The sequence below is a fragment of the Dromiciops gliroides genome, chromosome 2 (genome assembly GCF_019393635.1).
Source record: "Dromiciops gliroides isolate mDroGli1 chromosome 2, mDroGli1.pri, whole genome shotgun sequence".
NCBI lineage: Eukaryota > Metazoa > Chordata > Mammalia > Microbiotheria > Microbiotheriidae > Dromiciops > Dromiciops gliroides.
Window position 1 is genome coordinate 371,238,435 of NC_057862.1, and position 24,316 is coordinate 371,262,750.

Genomic DNA, 24,316 nt, shown 5'->3' on the forward strand with positions numbered 1-24,316 from the left:
TCAGAAATTCTAGATATGGAACTGCATTAAGTGTAGCCAATAGTTTGCAAACCAAATCTAGCAAGGAGAGAAAAACTAAGCACGTTCTGTGTGCTCAGCCCTGGGCTCAGCACCTGACCTTGGGAGCTTTCCCAAGACATATGTGTATAGCCAGCCCCAACTATTACCAGTATGAGAGGGCCTGACAGGTAAGCAATGACCATTCCAGTAATGCAGAGACAGTGGAAGTTTATTGTAAGAGAAACTAGGGGAAAAGGAACACATTTTCCATAGAGAATCTTCATGTGAGGAAAATGGCTCCAAATTCAGGGGAAAAGAACTTGATGGGTCCTGGCAGATGCAAAGCATTTCATCTCTTCTAACACCAAATACAGCAATTTTTCTCTGGCCTTGAAGTCCTTTAAACGGGAAGAAAATTATAGTAGAAGCTTCTCTCAAGAGAAGAAAATCCAGTACATGTGAATACCAATTTCTTCCCCTTGCCATGAACTGAAGGTTTCGGAAGTCCAGATCTTCTGTCAAAGAGCCCTTTTCCACTCCTCCCTTCTCCCCAAACCTGCCCAACTCCCACCCAGACACCACCTACTTGTTATCAAGTTGAGAACAGGACCTGCTGAGGGTGAGAAAAGCCTAGGGACATCAGGCCATGTACACACATCTCAAAGTCTTAGAATGGTGGAACTGGACAGACCTCAGAAAATAGAATATCACAACTGGAAGGGACCTTGGAATAGAAGAGTCAGAAGGGCCCTTGGGGAGCATCTGATTCAACCCCTTCAATTTACAGAGGAGGAAACCGAGGCCCAGATAGAAGACTTTGGGCAAAAGTCACAGAGCCAAACGGGGCAGAGCTCAAATTACAACTCAGGCCCCCGATCTTCAGTTTAGAGCTCTTTCCACCTGGAATCCTTGCCTGGCTCATCATGTGTCCTTGTCCCAGATAGAGAATATCAGAGCTTGTGAGGGGATTGTGGCTAGTGGGGGTTTGGAGAGGAGAAGGGGAGTCTTTAGTTTTGACCATTTGTGACTTTCAGTATCTTCTTTATTATTCCATTTCTTTCTTCCTCACCTATTCAGTATCTTAAATCTCAAGCTTTCATATCTTACTGGAGTGATTGTAGCTAGAGGATGGCATTCCTGATTCAAGTGAACACTGGGCTAGGCCCCCTTTAGATGGGTCATGGATTTAGAGCTGAAAAGGATCTTAGAGGTCATTGAGTCCAACTCTGTCATTTTACAGATGAGGGAAGTGATGCTCAGAGAACTTAAGTGATTTACCCGGGGTCATATATTTAGTAAGTTAATGGGGCAAAACCTGAACCAAGGTCTTTATAACTCCAAGTCCAATGCTGGGGCTAGGATTCTGTGTTCTAGAATTTAGGATTCCCTTTTCTCAGAACATTTTTTTTTTGAAAACTTGATTAATCAAAGCAGTCTTTTTTTTTTTTTTTTAAAGACAGTTCTTACCTGTTTGGAAAAAAAAATGATGGTCTGTTTTCTGGAAGGTTCATTAATTAACACTAAGATCATGTCCACATGTTAGTGCATCTGAAAGGAAGAACTATGGGTGAGACTAGGTGGGATCAAAGAGGCTTAGAAGATCTTGGGGAGGGTAAAGGAAGTGAGGGGATTAGGACAGCAAGTGGTTAATTGTGGGAATTGAGTGAACCATGTTGACTCCATCTTGTGACTCAGTTCTTCAGGGAATTCAGTTCCTTTCCAATTCAATTATGGGTCTAGTCCAATTTCTGTCTTGTAAGAAAACTATTCAATTATGGAAATTGGGAAAAAAAAAACCCTTATTGCGTTGTTTGAACCTGCTGCCTGGAGACCCTTAACTAAGGCCCAGAAACTCAGCCAGATCTAAAGAATTGATGCAAAGAATTTTCTCATAATTATACATCTCAAGCAACCCATGTTTTCTTTGAGAATTGGCCTCATGCTGAACAATCAATTATTTCCATATTCCTTTGATTGTAAACAAACACTTTGGGGGAATAGGATACCTCTTTTTCTGATTTCACGGATTTGTACCTATTGATTCTCCCCCTCCCAACTTGGAAATTCCCTAATCTTCCCTCCAATTAGAAATCCGATTACCTCATTTCGTATCCTGATTGTTTTTTTTTTTCATTAATTTGGTATTATTTGATTAATTGGGTCCAGCCCTAAGCTGAGGGAAGGGTCTTGTTCTGATTTTTTAGGTAATTGCCATTCTTTGCTTTAAAAAAATGGATATACTTGGAAGCTCAAACGTTTGTTCCCTCAGTCATTTCTTCTTTCACTTGCCATAGGAAAGAGTGAGGTTCCATCTAGTTCTTGAATTGGAAGTGGTTAGAAAGGCTACTATGGGTTTGGGGGCTCTGAAGAGGTCAGAATCTGACATTGCTTAGACATTTTTCAGATCTATGTTTTTCACTTGGTCAGGTCTTAAGACAATGCATTATTTACACACCCAAAACCTATTTTTTTCACTCACTCCATTCATCAGTTAGGCAGTGTCATTCATTCTTCTTTGGGAAAAGTATGATATTAGGGACCATGGGATGATCCAGTACTAGAGATAAGGGAATCCTGGAACACAGAGGACTGTGCTCAGCTCAATAGCCCTTAGAAGGATGGGGCAACTGGGTCAGGACTTTCCAAGGAATCTCAAGAAGAAGAAGGGAACAGTCACAGAGCTTCTGCTTTTTTATTTCAATTTTTTTTTCATGCAAGCCCCACTTAGTTCTTAGTCTCTCCATAGCAGATACAGAGGGAGACAGATTAGAGCTAGGAGCAGAATTTAACAGATAGTAGCCAATTTGTTGTTGGTGTGAAATCCTTAAAACTCCAGTGCAACAAGGACATAAGGGCTAATAAATGGCCTGGGTGGTAACGTGGCCACGTAGAAATGGAGAGACTGTGGAGAGAGCACTTACCAACAAGAGCCGTTTTCAGGTTAAAACCTAATCTTGGTAAGCATGTGCTGACTGCTGAACAGAGCTGAAACACAAACACAGAGGGATGTGCACAATCCCATTTCCTGAGAGGAAGCATTACCACTAGGTTGACCTGACCTAAGAGGTGACTAATCTGACATCATGTACAAGAAAGTCTACAAAATGAATGTCAGAACTGGGAGGAACCTTAGAGACCATCTCATCCCACTCCCTTATTTTTTTCAGAGATGGGAAGGGGGCTTGCCCAAATTTACACAGCAAGTCTGAGTCAGACACCTTAGGCTAGAATGCTGGGTTTATTTATGAGTCCTAGTCTAGGACTTCTTTGTAGTGTAGTGTAGTCTAGGGTTCTTTGTACTGCCCAGAACTTGTACTAAAGAAGCACTTGGAGGAATCTGCATCTGTACACTTACTGCTTCCTCTACCAGTTGAGGGACCACAGCATCCAGAAGGCTTACAAAGGCATCCAGGACATCATTGATTACCCTGAAAGAAAAAAGACCATGAAGATAGCATACAACCAACCACTTTCCTAAGGAGTGTGAGGAAGAGGATCTCCTCTGTCCAGATACTAGAGGCTTTCTATCCAGGTGTGAAACTCAGCTAAGCAGGCCACATGGTCAAGAGATGTCATGAGGCTCAAATGAAATACTTGATGGAAAGCAATTTGCAAATTGTAAAGCACTACAGAAATGTCAGTTTTTGTTGTTGATAATGTTGATATTATTTTCCTTGTTGTCATTAGCCTACAGTTAACAGTCTTGAGTTAAAAAAAATGATAAATCAGGCCATGATTTGTATCAATTGCCAATTTCTGAGATGTAAATGCTCATACTGAAAATTTAACAACCAGTGCTCACAAGTCAGTTAGGATGGATTCCAGCAACCCCTACCTATGATTGTGAAAGCTGAACAACTTAGCAAGGAAAACATGATTTAGGACTGAATTTGTAGGATCATGAGAAGAGCCTATGTCATGGAGCAGAACAAGAAATCTTGAGGTATGAGGATATTCTTTCATAGGATTTACTGCTAGAAAGGACCTTAGTCCTTTAGTCCAACCATTCTACCCCTTCATTTTGCAGATGGGGAAACTGAGTCTTGGTGGCTCATTTTCAGGTCATACAGCTAGTAAGGAGCAGGTCTGGGATTTGAAAATTGGTCCTCCAGCTCTGATACAGTGATTGTTTTCCTTTTTCTTTTTTTTGATATTTTATTATTTTCCAGTTACATATAAGAGCTAGGAGCAGAATTTAACAGATAGTAGCCAATTTGTTGTTGGTGTGAAATCCTTAAAACTCCAGTGCAACAAGGACATAAGGGCTAATAAATGGCCTTTTCAACATTTGTTTTCACAGGATTTTTAGTTATAGATTATAGTTATACATCATCCAGGGTCTTGACCACTAACTGTTTGTATCTCTCATAAATCAACTCTAAGCCCTTTTTCTTGCTCTACACTATTTCATTTGGCAATATCAGCTCCCATGGATTCAATTTGTTACATTGGAAAATTAAGGTAAACCGAGGCACAAAATTCCAAGCACATTCGATTTATTGGTAAGTCTAGCAATTACCAATAAAAAGGGGTCTCTTAAAAAGACCATATAGTTTTTGGAACTACAAGAGAACAAAGAATGGAGAGCATCACAGATGTAAAACACTAAGATGGTTTACAAGGACTGAACCATTATAGATGATGGAAGACAATATGATTGCCTGGACATTTTAGTTGAGCAACAACACCTCCTTCCATTCTAATGTCAGGAAAAGTTGATTAGAGTCCATCTGCTCATTAGTTGAACAGAAATAACAGGCTTTGGGGCACCCACCTGCATTCTGTAAGGCTTGTTAGTAGGAGAGTAGTCTCCCTAACTGATCACAGGTATGCAAGAATATATAGAAATAACAGTTTTCTTTCAATTAAAATGGTTTATAGGGAAACAACTTTTAAACTTCATCTAGAGAGGAAAAATGAATGCCTGGACTCATGAACTTCTGAACTTAACTCAGAGACAAAGGAACATGGCTCAGGCAGTTACAGAATAGAATCCATAACAGAATGGACTCAAATATAAAATACTAAGTTTTGATTTTCTCAAATTATCATCTCTATGAGGATGGATTCTCAGATCTATTTGTCCAGCCCTAACCTCACTGTTGACCTCCAATTTTAAATCTCCAAATGCCAATTGGGCATCTCAAACTGATTGTTTCATAGACATCTTAAACTCAGTATGTTGAAAATTGAACTCATTGTCCTTTGACTCTCCCCTCTTCCTAGATGGAATTGCCATCTTCTCAGTCACCCACCAAAGCTTGAAACCGAGGAGTTGCATCCTCAACTCTGCAGTCTCTTTCACTTTCCACATCCAGTCAGTTGTCAAGTCCTGTCATTTCTATCTTTGTATATATTCCCTTCTTTCCTCTGACATGGCTACTATCCTGAAGCAGGTCCTCATTACCTCATGCTCAGCCTATTGTAGTAGCTTGCTGATTTGTTTCCATGCCCCAAGTCTCTTCTTCCAGTTCATTCTCTACCCAACTATCAAACTGATCTTCCCAAAGAACCATCCTACCATGTCAACTCCCTTCTCATTCAATAAACTCTAGTGGCTCCCTATTACCTCCAGGTAATAAAAATATATAAAGTATGAAATCCTCTTTGTAACTTCTTCTTCTTCTTCTTCTTTTTTTGGTGAAGCAATTGGGGTTGTGACTTGCCCAGGGTCAGACAGCCAGTAAGTGTTAAGCGTCTGGGGTCAGATTTGAACTCAGGTCCTCCTGACTCCAGGGCCAGTGCTCTATCCACTGTACCATCTAGCTGCCCCTCTCTATGTTACTTCTAAACTGTTTTTTTTTTGGTGAGGCAATTGGGGTTAAGTGACTTTCCCAGGGTCACACAGCTAGTAAGTGTCAAGGGTCTGAGGTCAGATTTGAACTCAGGTCCTCCTGAATCCTGGGCTGGTGCTCTATCCACTGTGCCACCTAGCTGCCCCTCTATGTCACTTCTAAAGCTCTTCATAGCCCAGTCCCTCCTCTCTTTCTAGTCTTCTTTTTTTGTTTGTTTGTTTGTTTTTGTTTTGTTTTTAGTGAGGCAATCGGGGTTAAGTGACTTGCCAAGGGTCACACAGCTAGTAAGTGTTAAGTGTCTGAGGCTGGATTTGAACTCAGGTACTTCTGACTCCAGGGCTGGTGCTCTATCCACTGCGCCACCTAGCTGCCCACTTTCTAGTCTTCTTACACCTTATATGCCTCCACACACGTACACTTACACACACAAGACTCCATCTCTAGACTACAGGCATTTTTACTGGTTGTACTCCATGCCTAGAATGTTCTCCTTCCTCTCCTTTATCTCCTTGCTTCCTTCAAGTCTCAGCTAAAGTCCCACCATTTTTAAAAAGCCTTTCACAGTCCTGATTTCTCTCTGAGACTATTCCAAATCTATCTGGTATAGATCTTATTTATAAATAGTTGTTTCATGTTGTCTCTCCCATTATTCAACTGTGAACTCCTCAAGAGCAGGGACTATGCCTTAACTTTCTCTGTATACTTAGTGCTAAAGACAGGGCCTGGCACATAGTAGGTGCTTAACAAATGCTTATTGAATAGGGAACTGAGGTTCTGAAATGGAAAGCCATTTGCTGACACTCCCATGGAGAAGGATAGTCCCAGAACTAGAACCCAGATTTTCAGACTCCCAGAATAGTTAGTTTCCTTCAAAGATCAGTTTAAGGTCATCTGTTCCCTAGGGGCTTTCCTGGTACTTTCTCTCCCATTGCTGCCCAACCATGAATGCCTTCCTCCACCAAATGACCTTGTATTTATTTTGTATATATTTATATGTGCTCATGTATACAGGGAGGGCATGAAACTGTTTGATTTCTGGTTTCGTATCTTGAGTGCCTATCACAAGTTGTTGTTGTTGTTCTTTTGACCAGGTAGACACCAAAGGTGGAAGAGCAACCCTGAAAAGGGCTCCAAAAGCCTTCACACCAGAGGTACTGGTCCTCCTTGAGCACTCCATATACCTCACCCTATCACAAGTAGGCACTTAATAGATGCTTGGTGATTGACTGATTTATCCAGTAACAGACCTTTTAAAACATATATATGATATAAATATCATATAATTTATATATTTATGATATAATATAGGATGTAAATTTCATATGCATGACACACACATATACATAGACACATATACATACATGTACATGTACATATAAAAATATCACATAACTCATATATGAGTTACATCACCCCTTACCCAAATAGTTACAATCACCCCTTACCCAAGACCTTACAATGACTTTCAGTCTTCTCTGGATGTAAACATCTCACATGGATCTCTATCCCATCACTAAAACCCCTTATTTCTGGCTCTTTTCCCTTTTTGTGTCTATGGATGGTGAGGGAAGGCAATCAGGGTTAAATGACTTGCCCAGGGTCACACAACCAATAAGTGTCTGAGATCAGATTTGAACTCAAGTCCTCTGACTCCAGGGCTGGTGTTCTTATCCATTTATCTACCTAGCTGCTTCCCCCTTTTTAAATCACTCACTTCTTTGTATGACAATATTTCTAGCTCCCTAACTTGCAAAAAAACTAACTTTTAAAACAGTGTTTTTTCTTCTTCTTTTTTTTCTTTTTGTGGGGCAATGGGGGTTAAGTGACTTGCCCAGGGTCACACAGTAAACAGTGTTCCTATCTTATTTACAGAACCACCTTTCCCAAATCTATTATTTCATAGTGCATCTCTTACTGGAAGCCTTCCTTGACTAAGGTAGAAGAAGCCCATATCTCCAATTAGATTTTGAACCCTGTGTGGGTCAAACAGTGCAATTAAGACATGAACCTAGGCCCCTTGTCACCCAGGATAGTGCTCCAACCTCCATTTGCTTTAAAGAATGGAAGCAAAATATCATCTCCACCAAGTATGGGAATTGGCTGCTGACAATAAGCATTACAAAACTCTTTGATGACTCACCTGATGTGGGTTTTGACTTTAAAATTGACAAGGTCAGTGTTACAATCCTGAATAGCCAGGTAACCATCTTCATGTTCATCGATCTCTGTTCCAATTCGAAACATGTTGACTATATCTATTCTGAAGCCAATATTTCCAAGAAACAATCTAAATAAAGCACATATAGTTTGGAGAGAGAACTCCATTATTTATAGAAACCTGTCATGGGGGTAAAATCAGAGAGTAGAGTGAACGCTACACTCCTGCCCACCTAACCTAATTGAGGAATGCAGCAACAAACATCGGCAGCTCCTCTCTTTAGGCTCCTATTGAGACTATCTTTGCAAATACCTCATGATTTCCAAAGCACTTTGAAATATCTCACCATAACATCCTATTTTCTTCAGCTGATTGACCCCTCTGTCATCTCTCTTCTCACTCTCTCTCCCCTCCTCCTCCTTTCTCTCACTCCTAGCCCTCACCTTTGTTTCTCTCTTCTCCCTTTCTATTTCTCTGTGACTTTGTCTCTATCTTTTTCCATCTGTCCAGTCTCTTTCCTCCTCTTTTTCTTGCCTCTCCCCCCTCTCTTTTTCTCTATCCTTCTATCTCTCCTTTTCCTCTTCTTTCTCCTCTACTCTCTCACTCTTGCTCTCTCTTTTTCCTTCTCCCTGTCTCTGTCTTTCTCTCTTCTCACTTTCTCTCTCCCTGTGTCTCTGTCGTTTTCTTTTTGTCTTCTTTAATCTCTTTCTCTATATTCTGGTTCTTTTATTGCTACCTACAAATATGATGTCAAAAGGAAATCACTGGGCCATTCTATCTATACCTACAAGCTATCTTCCTCTCTCTCTCTTCCCTTTACTAACGAGTCAAAATCTTTGAAAAAATTATTGAATTTGTCACCTTCATTTCCTCTCCTCTCCTTCTCTTCTCAAACCTTTGTAAACTGGCTTTTGACATAATTGCTCGATTGAAACTTCCTCTTTTCTGTGCTCAGCTACCACTCCAATTCAGACCAATATACCTTCTCACCTGAACTATTGCAGTGGTCTCCTACTTTCTTTCCCTCCTCTGAAGTACGATTTTGACAATCTCAGGCCATCACTCAACAAACTCCAGTCCAGATCCTTATTAAACATAGGGTCAAATATAAACTATTCTGCCACTTAAGAAAGTTTTCACCTTGGCCTTAACCTACCTTTTTTGCCTTAGAACACATTGCTCCCCTCCATGTAGCCAATTTGGTCCTCTTTCCACAATACTACATTTCCCATCTTTAAGCCTTTGCACCAACTGATCCAAATGTGTGCAAGGAATTCCCTTCTCATTTCCCTTTCTCAGATTTCCTGGTTTCCTCAAGATCACCATCAACATGGGAATTTTCCTAACCCCCCAACTACTAATGCCTTCTCCCAAAATCACAACTAATTCATATATACTTTTATATATACATGTTGTCTCCCCTGGTTTGATTCTTAAGTTCCTTGAGTTCGATGACCATTTTTACTTTTTTGTTTTCACTAGCCCAGTGCCTGACACATAGTAGCTACTTTATAAAAGGTTGTTGGTTCATTGATTCAACTCCATAAAAAAGATGAGAATGAAATTAATATAATAAAAAAGAATAATGACAATGATTCACATTTACCTATGGTTTTACAATTTATAAAGTTTTTTCTTCATATCTGTCAAGAAATATCAGAATCATAGGTACCTGGCTTACTTGTGCTGATACATCATTCATTCCACTGAATAGAGATTTTAACACTTAAAAGACCACTCACATATTTGCTTCCATATCCAAGGTTGCAGGGTATGTTGCTAATAGCTGACGTCTGTCTTCACTTTGTGTAATATTCATCTTGAAGATTTGGGCCTTTGTAACTTTAATCCTAAACAGAGAAGTCACATTATAGGACAGAGGTCAACAGTTCACATTCTTCATAGGTCTAACCCTATTCAAACTAAACCACTCCCATATTTTAGCTCTCTGTGAGACAAATGGAAGGGCCAATGAAGGAGGGGAGGGCATTTTCAACTAAAGACTCCAAAGATTCTGAACCTTGACATTGGCCCTCAGTTGATTCACTCTTTCAGCTTGATGGTCTAGTGTACAATATGTAGGATTCTGGCTGGTTTGATCTGATCTAATCAGAAGACCCAATTGGCAACATCCTTCCCAATTCATTTTAGTCACTCACCCTGAACCATGAAGATAAGACTAGGCAACTATAAAAGATTAGCCCAGCGATATGCTGTACTCAGAGGCAGGGATGATATGTGATTTCTCTGCTTATTTGGTCAAGTCAAGTGATTTGCTCTATACCATCCAATGTGTTAGTAAGTGAGCCAAGATGAGAACTCAAGTCTTTGCACTTCTATTTCTAGATTTATTCCTCTACAAAGAGTTGCCTTTTATTTTAAAAGTTTATTGGGGAGGAGGGGAATAATTAAAAAGATATCTTTATTTTTCCACTTTCAGGGACTGACACTTTTTTTGTTGCCACTGAATCAGTCAGGTAGTTATTAAATATTTATGGTGGTACTAGCTGTTTGCAAGACATTGTCAAAGGTATAAGGCCAGGAGAAGTGATCACAATGGATTTCATGGCACACAGAGTGTATGTTAGGAGAAAAAACTCATGTCAAGGAAATAATGATAATTACAGAGTAGGAACTTTAGCGTTCTAACGTCCAGTACAGTTTCCACATGAAGTTCTGTACAGGACAGAGGAAGTTCAAATGGGATGGAGTCAGCTTTGAAGTTAGATTATCTATTCAACAAGAATATCAGTAAACAATGAGAGGTTTATGTTTCTTGGATAGGGAGTTCAATTATCAAGGTAGGATCTGAGAGGTGGAGTAAGTGGGAGGCTCCAATAGAACCTTAAAGGAGGTGAGAAAATCAAATCAGCTCTTTATCACTTGTTCAAATGATTTTATTTGGTGACTCATTTTATACTATAATGCTATTATATATTTTGCATAACCACCTAAGCCCTTTTCCCTGTCTTTGAATGAAGAAGCTCAAGATTTCAACAGTTAAGTCTTCCTCTCTCAGTTAAATGCAAAAGTTCAGTTTTCCTATCAGTTACTTTTAATTAAAGGAAAACTGAGGAAATACAAAAGTCAATCGCTTTTAATTGAAGAACACCTCTGAGCTAAGTTTAAAAGCTCATTGGTATCATAAAAGGCTTTAAAATTCAAAGGGAATTATTATTTCAGCTCCACTTGCAAATCACCTCGTGTCAAGGAAATTTATCTTCTATACCATTAATTATTCTGGCTCAATTCCAGGACACCCATTGTTATCTTCATCAGCTAGCATGATGCCATTCCAGAAAATATGTTGTCTCTAGCTGTTTTTGTATGATTTGAGGAAATTGTATATCTACCATTAGTTATTTCTACAAGATTCAGGTGGACAATATCAGTCAATATTTTTAAGATGCAAGATCGCTGCCAGTCCATATTCCAGACTTTCAACCAATCATATCATCCCTTCCCCTATGATGCTATCAGTCCATTAACCAATCATATTGTTTTTCCCACCTACCAATTTCTGTTCTTTGTTCTATGCTTAATATTAAAGGGGGCTGCCTTTTATCCTCAAGGTCTTTTGACTTTCTGAGGAATCAATCGATCCTCTTTATTAGTAAATTCACACTTTATGAATTAACTGATGGTCCTCAGGGCTTTATACCTCAGGCTACCTTAATTTCAATAGCGACAGAGGCCATGGACCCCGAGTCACAGATGATCAAAACAACAACCATATGACATTGCTACGGAAATAATCTGTCTTAATTCACTTAGCAAATAGCAAGAGGATAATAACAAGTGCTTGTTTCCTCCCTTCTTTCCTTCTTTTAGGTGAGAATACCTTCATGTGTCTCAAGCTATAATGTCACTCTGGGTCTTTCCAAAGGCAAAATATTATATTGTGGATATAGTATGTGGAGCATTATTTTTACTTATTTGTTTTTAACCCAAATCTCTTCCATGACCTCACATGATACTCCAAAACACATACCAAGGGCCATCTCCAGGTCAATTTAGTCCTCCAGAACTATAAACACTTTCTTTGGAGGAAAGCAAAGATCTTAACTTTGCCGCAGCTGCACATTTCTCTGCATCACCTTGAATTTGTCCTAACCCTTCTCTCAAAGTCAGACCCTGCTTTAAGTTTCTCTATCTTCCCACCAACCCTCCCCTGACTTAACCAATGCAGTCTAGAATCCTCATCACTGCCTGGGACTCCACATTTGTATCTGTATTATGAACTCACGAAGAAATCTCCAGGTCAAGAAACTTGGCATCCACGCCTGCATGAGAATTTCCAAGCCATCCATGTTGGATAGTGTTTAAGGCCTTCATGAAGGGGAGTTTCTTAAGATTGCTAGGTGTATTTGTGTTCAACAGTTCAATGTGTAAACCTGTAAAAGAGTTTCAAGGAAGCAGTGAGTCCTAGGTTTAACTCTTGCTTATAGAAGAATAATCTAGCATAGAGACAAAAGAACTAGTCTAGAGTTAAAGGACCAGGGTTTGAATCCCAGCTCTGCTTCTTACTACTTATATGGTCTCAGGCAAATTTGATGCCCTCTCTGGGCTTCAGATTTCTCATCTTGAAGGTGTTGGATTAGATAATCTCCAATTTTCCCCATACATATTAGGCCTATGACCCCATAAAAACATGAATAGGTTGTCCTAGTTTATTAGTGGAAGAGTGGTGGCATACAGGCTGAGCTTAGCAATGATGGAAAGTCATCTCTGACCTCCCTAATCTTGAAAAACTCAACAATTACAGCATCCTTAAATCTGATATCCAAGCCCCCTCCTGCCCTAAAAACTACATTCATTTTGTTCCAACCAATAGAAATATTTCATTGGGTTGACATAGAACTCTTTCCCTTTTGAAATGCAAATAGACTTGGATGGGAACCCACCTGACAATGCCTTTTTAAAAAGATTTTATTTATTTATTTTTAGTGGGACAATGAGGATTAAGTGACTTGCCCAGGGTCACACAGCTAGTGTCAAGTGTCTGAGGTGAGATTTGAACTCAGGTCCTCCAGAATCCAGGGCTGGTGCTTTATCCACTGCTCTACCTAGCTGCCTCTTGACAATGCCTTTTTTTCAAGCTTTTGCTGCATAAAGGAGATAGACTTCAAAGTGGGGGTATATTAGGAAAAGAAATAGTTTTTATAAACTTCACTAGCTTCTCAGAATTGTCAAATGCTAGTCCCTTCTTGTCTTCTGCTATCTATTTTTCTACGTTTGTCCAAATATTCTTCCCATGTCTGGAATGAATCAATGTCTCTTTGTTAAATCTCTAACTCTCCTTCCCTTTAAGGCCCAACCCATGGGACATCTTCTCCATGAAGCCTTCTTTGATTGCCCTCCGATGGAAATGGTCTCTTACTACTCAGTTTTCTTAGCATCCTTTGTCTGTAATTCTCTTTTGGCCTGTCACAATCTGCTTTGTATCCTACTTCTTTGTGTATGTGTAAGCATAAGAGGACTGGGGAAAGGGCCAAGTTGTGAAGGTTTTTAAATTTTAAGCAGAGGATTTCATCTTTGATCTTGGAGGTAACAGAGAGCCACTTGGGTGACGTGGTCTTTTTCAGTAGATGACGGACGAGCTCTCAGAGAGGCAGGGATTATCTCATTTTTCATTCTGGTAACAACAGCACCCAGCAACACATGGCTTGATACACAGTGGGTACTCAGTAGATGTTTGTTGTAGCACTTTTGTGGTAGTGAAAAACTGAAACAAAGTTGATGCCTATTTTGAAGGAGGCAACTAGGTGGTGCAGTGGATTTCTGACCTGAAGTCAGGAAGAGTCATCTTCCTGAGTTTAAATCCAGTCTCAAACACTTACTAGCTGTGTGGCCCTGAACAAATCACTTAACCCTGTTTGCCTCAGCTCCTCATCTGTAATGTAAGATGAGCAGGAGAAGGAAATGGCAAACTACTCCAGTATCCACCAAGAAAACCCCAAATGGGGTCACAAAGAGTTGAACATGACCAAAAAACGACAATTTTTTGGGAAATGAATAAACACATGTGATTGCATAAATGTAATGGAATATAATTGTCATAAAAATGAATATGATTAATTTAAGCATCCTCTTCTTCTTGACTACCTTTAACACTGTGAATCACCTTCTTCTCTTTGTTATTCTTTCTGGGTTTTTGTTTTGTTTTGTTTTTGTGGGGCAGTGAGGGTTAAACAACTTGTCCAGGGTCACACAGCTAGTAAGTGTCAAGTGTCTGAAGCTGGATTTGAACTCAGGTCCTCTTGAATCCAGGGCCAGTGCTTTATCCACTTCACCACCTAGCTGCTGCCCTCTCTAGGTTTTTATCACATTCCTCTCTCCCGGTTCTCCTCCTACCTATCTGACTGTTCTTTCTCTGTCTCCTTTGCTGATTTTCATCTAGATCATGCTCACTAACCATTAGTGCCCCTAAAGGCTTTGTCCTTGGCTTTTTTCTCAGTTCCCTCTATACCATCTTGCTTAGTTATCTTATCAATTCATATCAATGATCATCTCTGAGAGCATGACTCCCAGATCTATATATCCAGCCCTAGGCTCTCTATTTGCCTCCAGGCTCATATTATCACCTGTTTTTTAGATACCTCCTCCAAAAGAGGCATCAGGTTTTTGGTTTTTTTTTCAGTTTTTCCCTACCACAAAAAGTACTGCAACAAATCTATGTCACTCTCTACTCAATAAACTTCAGTGGCTCTTTATTAACTCTAAGATCAAATATAAGATCCTCCCTTTGCCATTTAAAACTCTTCACAAACTAGCCCCTTTCTACCTTTCCACTGACATTGATCTTCTTGATGTTGCTGAAACATAATATTCCATTTCCTTACTACCTGGCGTTTCACTGGCTATCTTCCATGCCTGGTATTATCTCCCTCCTACTGGCTTCCTTGATTCCCTTTGAAACTCAGCTCAAACTCTGCCTTAAGTAGACAGTCTTTCCCAGTGTTCTCCCAACCCTCTTTTGGTACATGTCACCCCTATTAGAATATGGGTTTCACAAGGGCACAATCCCTGTTTTTGCCTTTGTATCCCCAACGTTTAGCATAATGCCACATATTGTAAACTCTTAATAAAAGCTAAAAACAACAAAGTAACAATATTATCAACAAACAACAAAACAATCTAAACCAGAAAGCTGCCAGATGATAATGGCTAAGCATATCCTCAAAGAGGAGAAATGAGAATATAACTACCTCCCTTTCTTTCAGAGGTGGGAGGGATCCTAAGAGTTGGAAATATTATATATAATGTTGTACTTGCTTATGTATCAGTAAATTTTGCCAAACTGTTTTTGTTATCCTTTCTATTTATTTATTTGTTTGTTTGTTTGTTTGTTTATTTATTTAGGGATGGCTCTCTGGGAGATAGGGTGAGCTATATTGGGAAATATAGGTGATGTTAAAAAAAAAGATTTATGTGAATTGCTAAGGACTATAGCCAGAATCTACTGTTTATTTTTGGGGTGGCTCTATTTTATGTATTTTATGTATGGAAATGGGGAAATTCACTTCTCTCCACTGATCCTATAGCTTCAGGGCAATGAGAAGGTAATGGTTCAGACTTACAGTAGAAATAAGAGACTAAAGTTCAATATGCTCCTTGATGTGGAAAAAGAGAAGGATTCAAAGTACAAAATCTATTCTTCAAATAGCTCATAAATGTATGAAGGGTTTGGGGGAAATGCCCAGATTCCCTGCAATCTATGAGTTTGATGAAGAAAGACCTGGGTCATTGGAAAGGCTGAAACAGAAACCAGCTTCAAGAACAGCAAATGGGTTAGGCTGTCCAATGGTTACACTTCACTGAACAAAGGTTATCAGGGGATGGTGATTAAACAGTTGCTCCTCTAGACTCCTCCAGGTAGTGCAATGGATAGAGTGCCAGGAAGTCAGAAAGAGTCATTTTCCTGAGTTCAAATCCAGCCTCAGACAATTACTAGCTGTGTGACCCTGGACAATTCACTTCACTCTGTTTCCTGAGTTTCCTTATGTGTAAAATGAGCTTGGGGAAGGAAATGGCAAAACACTCCAGTATCTTTGCCAAGAAAACTTCAAATGGGGTCACAGAGAGTTAATCATGACTAAACAACCACCTCTAAGTTATTATAGCAACAGAATAGATAGACATATGGAATCATAGGAAAATGGGTTTAGAGTTCATGGGGACCTTAAGGGTTATCTAACCAACACTTCCTCTTATAGATGAGGCAGGTATAGGGCTCAGTGGATACAACACCAGGCCTGGAGTTAGGAAGACCCCAGTTCAAATTTGGCTTCAGATGCTAATTGGCTGTGTGACCTTAGGCAAGGCACTTAACTTCTGTTTGACTCAGTATCCTCATCTGTAAAATGGGGATGATAATAGCACTTACCTCCCAGGTTTATTGTTAGGATTAAATAAAGTAATCATTTTAAAGACCTTAGTACCGTGCCTGACATATAGTAAGCGCTATATAAATCTTATCAATTATTAGATGAGAAAACTGACCAATTGCTTAAGGTCAAACAGATAGCAAATAGTAGTACTGGGATTAAAATCCAGCTCTTTGATTCCACATCTAGTGCTCTTTCCCCTATATCACATTATTTCTAAAAGTCGATCTCATTTTAGGAGGGATAGAGAGGGGAAACGACTTATTAAAGATCTATAGGTAATTAAGTAGTAGATTCAAGAAATGAATTGATTTCCCAGTTAGTTTCTTTCCCCTCTATATCCTGTTGTCACAGATTGGTAGGTACTCTCCCTAGAATTTCTGGTCATGATGGGACTAGTTCTACCACCATGCCCTGCCCCTCTCAAAATTCTTATGAGTTTTGGAGAAAAGATTATGTTGATGCATTTTAAATCCCCACCCTCTCCATATATCATCACATATCTTTTACTGCTACCAACCTTCCTCCCTGTGAGCTTTTCACTTCTAGTCAGAGATCACCTCAAACAGTTGGGACTGGGTCAGATGGTAACTTACTGTTAGCCGCTTTTAAGAGTAAGCTGGAGGATGCTTCTGCCTGTGCTGATGCATCTGCCTGAACAAATACATGTTTCTGTGGTTGAGTCAGGATCAACTTCTGCCTTCTTCTGTAGGCTGAGCTCTGTGTGAGCAGTCCATAGAAGAGAATGAGCCCCCAAATCTTAAGCATCTTCCTTCCTGATGTAAAAAAAAAACCTAATTAAAAACATTTAAAAATACTTTCCCAAAATTAAAATATGAAGTCAATATGAAATTTTCCCTCTAGACCGGCTTGTGAGGACCAGAATGCTGTAAATAATTTCACTGTTACTTCCATTCAAAGGCAGATTTAAAGAATAAAATTCATGTAAGTTAAGAAGAAAAGTAATTCCCTCCTCTCCTCACACATACACACATACACACCAGAGACAAAGACCCCTCCAGCATAAGAAAGTTTCTTGGTTAGGGTACTATAGAGTGTGTTTGAAGGAAGATAAAAGCAAAGTTTGATACTAGGTTTGTTCTGAATCCACAAATACCATGTTTCTCCATATAAACTGCGAGAAAGGTCCTTTATTTTGTTTCGCTTTAATCCATATATGCACATGTGCAATCCCTGGCACTTAATAATTTCCTTCTTCTCTCCCTCCTTTCCTCCCTTCATTCCTTTCTTTATTCTTTTCTTTCTTTTCCAACTTGTTTAAATCCTCTGAGATGCAGCATGGTGTAGCTGCAAGCCAAACTGGAAGTCAGGAAAACCCGAGTTCACATTCTGGTTGTACAAACCCTAAGCAAGTCATTTAACCTCTTGGTACTATCCTGCACCTCACCCTTTATCAATGAACTCACAGACCTAATCCCCCCACAAATCTTCCAGGCCGGAATTTCACATGTCTCTTCAGAGCTGGGCAAGTTACCCTTCCCCTTCCTTTATGCTAAAACCATACATGGGGGCAGCTAGGTGGTGCAGTGGATAAAGCACCGGCCCTGGATTCAGGAGTACCTGAGTTCAAATCTGGCCTCAGACACTTGACACTTACTAGCTGTGTGACCCTGGGCAAGTCACTTAATCCCCATTGCCCTTCAAAAACAAAAAACAAAAAAAAAAACCATACGTGCTTCCTCTGGTTGCCTTCAAGGGTTTTATGTGTCTGTCTCTTTTGGACCTTCCCTAGCTGCAATGGAAAAACACTATGGTTTGAGGGAAAGAGCATCAGACTGACTGGAACCCAGCCTTCTAGCCCCAGTTCAGTCAGAAACTAGCTGCATATTCTATAGTTGCAATACCACTTCTAGCTTTGATATTCTAGATTTTCAGGTATAGACTCTCCTACTCCAAAGTTTTATTCAAGACATCACAGCATAAAGCTTTTGGTTCTGCTACCAAGGTTTTTCTGATATACATACCCAGTGAGAATTTGAACCTTTTTTAAAACAGTTGGTTGAGTAGCCCTGAATAGGGACAGTTCCATCTGGTATACACTTCAGTTTTCACTGGAAGCAACCTTACTGAATGAATTCTAAATGTAACAGTTTCATAGTTTATCTCTAGCATAAAACTCTTCATTTTCTCCAAATACCTTTCCTTTAACAGAGCCATTACTGAACTGAGAATGAGATGAGAACAGAATGTTAAAAATGAAAGAAACCTTAAACTCTGACTAGTTCTAGTAGAATCTCCTCATTTTACAAGAAAGAAATTGAGGATCAGAGAGAGGAAGAGACTTGACTTGGATGACTCTGTGTAATTTATAAAGCACTAATATCGCTCGGCAGAACAAGTCAATTCATCAATCAACAAGCACTTATTAAATACTTAGCATGAGCAAGGCACTGTGTTAAGAGATGGGGATAAAAAAAGAGTCCAAAAACAGTACCTGCCCTCAAAGAGCTTACAAATATACAGTGAAAGCAGATGCAGATTTCCTTAGAAACTTAAAAACCCTGTTTTGTTTTATCATAAAAGTATTTTATTTTCCAGTTACATGTAAAGATAGTTCTCAACATCTGTTTTCATAGGATTTTGAGATCCAAATTTCTCTCCCACCCTCCTTTCCCTCCCCCTTCCCCAAGACAGAAAGCAATCTGATAGAGTTTATATATGTACAATCACATTAAACATATTTCTGCAATAGTCATAACTGTTTGTTTTTAAAATAACCTTACTAAGATTGGTCATAGATCAAAAGAAAAATCCTTTAGGAGATATTCCTGATTCAGCCTAATATTCCAACCTAGGAACAGAGGTCAGCAAGGATGTGGGGGAGGGAGGTCTTAAAAGGGCCTTCCAGGGATTTAAACAACAAAGAAGCTTTTTGCCTCAGCACCTGGAACCGCAAGGATAACTCTACCAAGGAGGGTAGGGCTGGCCTGCTCAATCTCACCTGGATCTCTCTGAGGAGTCTCAGCAGGAATCCAAGCTCTCCTCTACTTCCTCCTGTCAACTTCTCCATAGGAGGGGCCCTTATATAGTAAGAACAACCAGAGGAAGCAGGAAACTCAGAATCTGATGATGGATTTCAAGAAAATGGTATAGAATATTGTATTCTCCTAGAATCCTCCAAAGTCAATAGTTGCTGATTGCTGTGCCAGGGGAGGACAGGAAAGTCAAAGGAGAGACAAACAAGGTGGGAGGAAATTTCAGCATGTCACTCAACACTTGAAGCTTTCTCTGACAAAGAGGGCTGAATTGAGGGACCTCTATTGTCCCTGGGCTTCCTGCAACCAGAAATAGTGGACTTGTGATGTGAATCACAGAACCATAGAAGTTGAGAGCAAAAAACTCCAAAAAACAAAAAACAAAACAAAAAAAACAAAACCAACAAAAAAACAACAACAACACCTCAGCAGCCCAAAGCATAACAAATTAATTAATCTCCATTTTAATATAACTGACAAGTGATCATCCAACCTCTATTTTAAGACTTTCAAGGAAGGAGAACCCATCACCCCTTGGAGGTAGCCCATTTAGCTTTGTATAGCTTTAATAACAGAGATAGCACACAGAGAATTATGTCAAAACAAGATATATACCTATTGAATGGGGTGGGCCGAGGTGGGGGAGGGTGTAGTCTCAAAGGAAAGACACTAGAATTAGGGAAGACTGGGAAAGGTTTTTTGCAAAAGGTGAGACTTTAGCTTTGATTTAAGGAAGCCAGAGAAACCAAGATATAAAGGTGAGGAAGGAAAGAGCTGTAGACATGTGAAGCAATCAGTGAAAATGCCTAGAGGTAGGAGATGGAGAGTCTGTCCTGTGTGATTAACAACAAAAAGGTCAATGTTACTTAGTAAAGCACAGGTCTTATCATATCATTCTCCTATCCAAGAAACACTAGTGGCTCCCTATACTTTCCAGGATCAAGTATAAAATTTGGCATTCAAAGCTCTTCATAACCTATGCTCTTCCTTCCTCTCCTTATCTTCATATATCTTCCCCTCCTTCATGTGTCCTGTAATCCAATAACAAAGAGTACTTATGGTTGCTCACAGACCAGTGTACAGTACAGGAGAGGAATAAACACACCTCTCCCTAGATCTTATCACCTTAGAAGAACTGAAAACTTAACTAGAGAAATAATATTTGTCTTTGGATAGACAGCTAACAACAAAAATGACAATGATACCTCAATTAATTTATTTTTTTATTACCATACAAATTAGACTACCAAAGTTTTACTTTATAGAGCTAGAAAAATAATTTTCAAATTCATCTGGAGGGGGAAAAGTTCAAGAATATCAAAAGAATTAATTTAAAAAGTTAAAAGGAAAAGGATCTAGTCCTACAAGATCTCAAATTATACTACAAAGCAGTAATCATTAAAATAATTTGGCACTGGTTAAAACATAAAGAATCTGATAATCATTGGAATAGATTAGGTAGATAATTTACAGAAGCAAATGAGCAAACTTCCAGTGTGAAAACCAAGACGGCAGAGTAGAGAAAGGCATCAACTGAGCTCTCCTAACATTCCTCTCCAAACATATTTAAAATAATACCTCAAATTGAATTCTGGAACAGCAGAATCAACAAAAGGTTAGAGTGAGACATTCTTCTAGCCCAAGACAACATAGGAGATTGGAAATAGAGTTTAGTGACATGGGGAGGAGGCTGGATCTAAGCCACCAGTGAAACATCACTTGTGGGACTAGGTCATCACAGCAGAAGCAGCAGCACCTTAAGGAGCTCTCAACTAGAGATGTTGAAAGGATCTGGCAACTGGTCAGAAAGAAATTATGGAATACTCCTGCTCTAGCACTGGATGTGGACCAGATGCTATCTGGCAACTCCATTGCCAATCCCTACTTCTGGATCATTGTTCAAGGGTAGAGAGGAACACTTTTGTCAAGGGGGAATAGAATCCCTTAGGGGAGGTATCACTTCCAGTCCCAAGGTATGAGGGGCATAGAGGAGCAATAATGATCACACTTCCAAGGGATCAAGGGACCTTCCTGAGTAAGGACCAGTGTACAGACCAAGATATGAGTAACCACACCTCTCTCCAGATCACACCACTTTGTAAGCACTGAAAACTTCCAAACCCTTAGAACTAGCTCTGAAAATATCAGTGGAGAAAAAACCTTGAGCTTTAGATAATACCCCTTCTCCCACACCCCACACCCATCCTAGGAACACAGCCTAATATTAACATAAAGTTCTAACTCAAGAAATAGAATGGAAAATGAGCAAACATACAAAATGAACAAACAAAAAAGAAACTGACCACAGAAAGCTAAAAGGTGATGGGAAATCAAATACAAACTCAGAAGAAGACAAGTAAATCAAAACAAGTACAAGCAAAACTTCAAAGAAAAAAAGTGTGGGCCAGAAGTGCAGGGAAGGGCATCACTGAGGTTTCCTGCTTCAACAGTGCTTGAATGGAACCTGCTGCTCAATTCCCAGCTGGAGCCGCCCTTAGCCACCTCTCCACCTTAACCTCCACTAACCAACATTTCTCTGTCCTACCATTTGAGCAGCAGCCGTCCACCTCAGCCATGCCCCCTGCCATCGATGCCACCCCAGCCTCAGCCGCAGCCACTGCACATCCACCTCCTCCCTCTGTCTCCTCCTTGTCTAAGCTGCCTCCGCCATTTCACCACCATGATGACCTCATCTCCCTCTCAGGTGCTACAGAACTACCACCAGGACTCGGAGGCCACCATCAACCAGCAGATCAATCTGGAGCTCTACGCCTCCTATGTCTACCTGTCTATGTCTTACTACTTTGACCAAGATGGCTCCTGAAGAACTTTGCCAAGTATTTCCTACACCAGTCCCATGAGGAGTGGGAGTACCTGAGAAGCTGATGAAACTGCAGAACCAACATGGTGGCTGCATCTTCCTGCAAGACATTAAGAAACCAGATTGTGATGACTGGGAGAATGGCCTGAATGCAATGTAGCGTGCTCTGCACTTGGAAAACAATGTCAATCAGTCATTACTGGAACTGCACAAGCTGGCAACCTACAAAAAAGACACCCATTTATGTGATTTCATTGAAACCCACTACCTGGATGAACAGGCAAAGTCCATCACACAACTGGGTGATCACATAACCAACCTCTGCAAAATGGGGGCCCTGATTCTGGCATGGTGGAATATCTTTTTGACAAGCAGACCCTTGGAGACAGTGACAACAAGAGCTAAGCCACACCTGGCTAGCTTCCCCCACTCCTGGGATCTGTGGGTGCCGTTCCTCCTGTCTTTCAGTGCATGCGTATTTTGGTTATCTGACCTTTTCATAATCTGTACCAAAAAACTACCACCATTTACATCCCAATAAAGTGACTTGGTACTGATGGGAAAAAAGAAGAAAAAAAGAAAAAGAAAAAAGTGTGAATTAAATACAATCCTAACAATAATTCCTGGAAGAGGTTAAAAAATGACTTTCAGAATTAAATAAGTGGTAGTAGAAAATTAGGTTAAAATGGGAAAAAGGAAGAAAATTCTGAAAAGACAACAGTTTGGTAAAAGAGGCACAAAAAAGTAATGAATAAAATAAAACTTTTAAAAATTGACCAAATGAAAACGAGGTACAAAAGCTCACAGAGGAAAATGACTTCTTATCATTTATCTATCAGATTTATGGGCAGAGAAAGAATTTAGGACCAAAGAAGATAAAGAGAGTAAAACAAAATGTAAAATGGATCATTTTGATTATATAAAATTTAAAAGTTTTTTCATAATTTTTTAAAAAATTATTTATTTTAATTTTTCTCAATTACATGTAAAGATATTTTTGAGGTCCAAATTTCTCTCTCCCCATTCTTTCCCTGCCCACTCTCAAAGCCAGTAAACAAATCGATATAGGTTATACATTACAATCATGTTAGACATATTTCCACATTAATCAAAATAAAAGGAAAAAAAAACAACAAAAAATTAACAACAACAATAACATAAAAGCAACAACAAAAGTGAAAATAGTATGCTTTCGTCTGCATTCAAACTCCACAGTTCTTTTTCTGAATGTGGAGAGCATTTTCCACCATAAATCTTTTGGCACTGTCTTGGATCATTGCATTGCTGAGAAGAACCAAGTCCATCACAGCTGATCATCACAGAATGTTGTTGATACAATATTTTCTTGGTTCTACTCATTTCACTCAGCACCAATACATGTAAGTCTTTCCAGGTGTTTCTGAAATCCATCCCGCTTATCATTTCTTACAGCACAATAGTATTCCATTACATTCATATACTACAACTTGTTCAGCCATTCCCCAATTGATGGGCATTCCCTCGACTTCCAATTCTTTGCTACCACAAAGAGGGCAGCTATAATTATTTTTTGTACATATGGGTCCTTTTACCTTTTCCATGATCTCTTTGGGATACAGACCTAGTAGTGGTATTGCTGGGTCAAAGGGTATGTAAAATTTTAAAGCCTTTTGGGCATGGTTTCAAATTGCTTTCCAGAATGATTGGATCAATTCACAGCTCCACCAACAGTGCATTAATATTCCAATTTTCCCACAGCTTCTCCAACATTTATCATTTTTCATTTTTGTCATATTAGCCAATTGGATAGGTGTGAGGTGGCACCTCAGAGTAGTTTTAATTTGCATTTCTCTAATCATTAGTGATTGAGAACATTTTTTCATATGGCTGTAGATAGTTTTAATTTCATCATCTGAAAACTGCCTGTTCATATCCTTTGACCATTTCTCAATTGGGGAATGACTTGTATTCTTGTATATTTGATTCAGTTCTCTATATATTTTGGATATGAGGCCTTTATCTGAAACATTGTCTGTAAAAATTGTTTCCCCGCTTTTTTATTTCCTTCTAATCTTGTTGGCATTGGTTTTGTTTGTGCAAAACCTTTTTAACTTACTGTAGTCAAAATTATCCACTCTGCACTTCATAATGTTCTCTATCTCATTTTTGGTCATAACTTT

General features: G+C 39.4%; 1 protein-coding gene and 1 pseudogene across 1 annotated transcript; one reads left to right on the plus strand and one right to left on the minus strand.

The window, feature by feature from the left end:
* Window positions 1–1,510: 1,510 nt before the first annotated feature.
* LOC122740143 lies at window positions 1,511–17,108 on the minus strand. Its single transcript, XM_043982001.1, has 7 exons — window positions 16,937–17,108; window positions 12,200–12,347; window positions 9,696–9,803; window positions 7,936–8,082; window positions 3,356–3,428; window positions 2,922–2,985; window positions 1,511–1,548 (listed from the first exon to the last, which is right to left on the minus strand). Exons 1-7 carry the CDS (start codon window positions 17,106–17,108, stop codon window positions 1,511–1,513), a joined length of 750 nt encoding a protein of 249 aa, XP_043837936.1.
* A 4,908-nt stretch (window positions 17,109–22,016) lies between these two features.
* On the plus strand, window positions 22,017–22,562 carry LOC122738650 (annotated as a pseudogene).
* The last annotated feature ends 1,754 nt before the right edge of the window (window positions 22,563–24,316 follow it).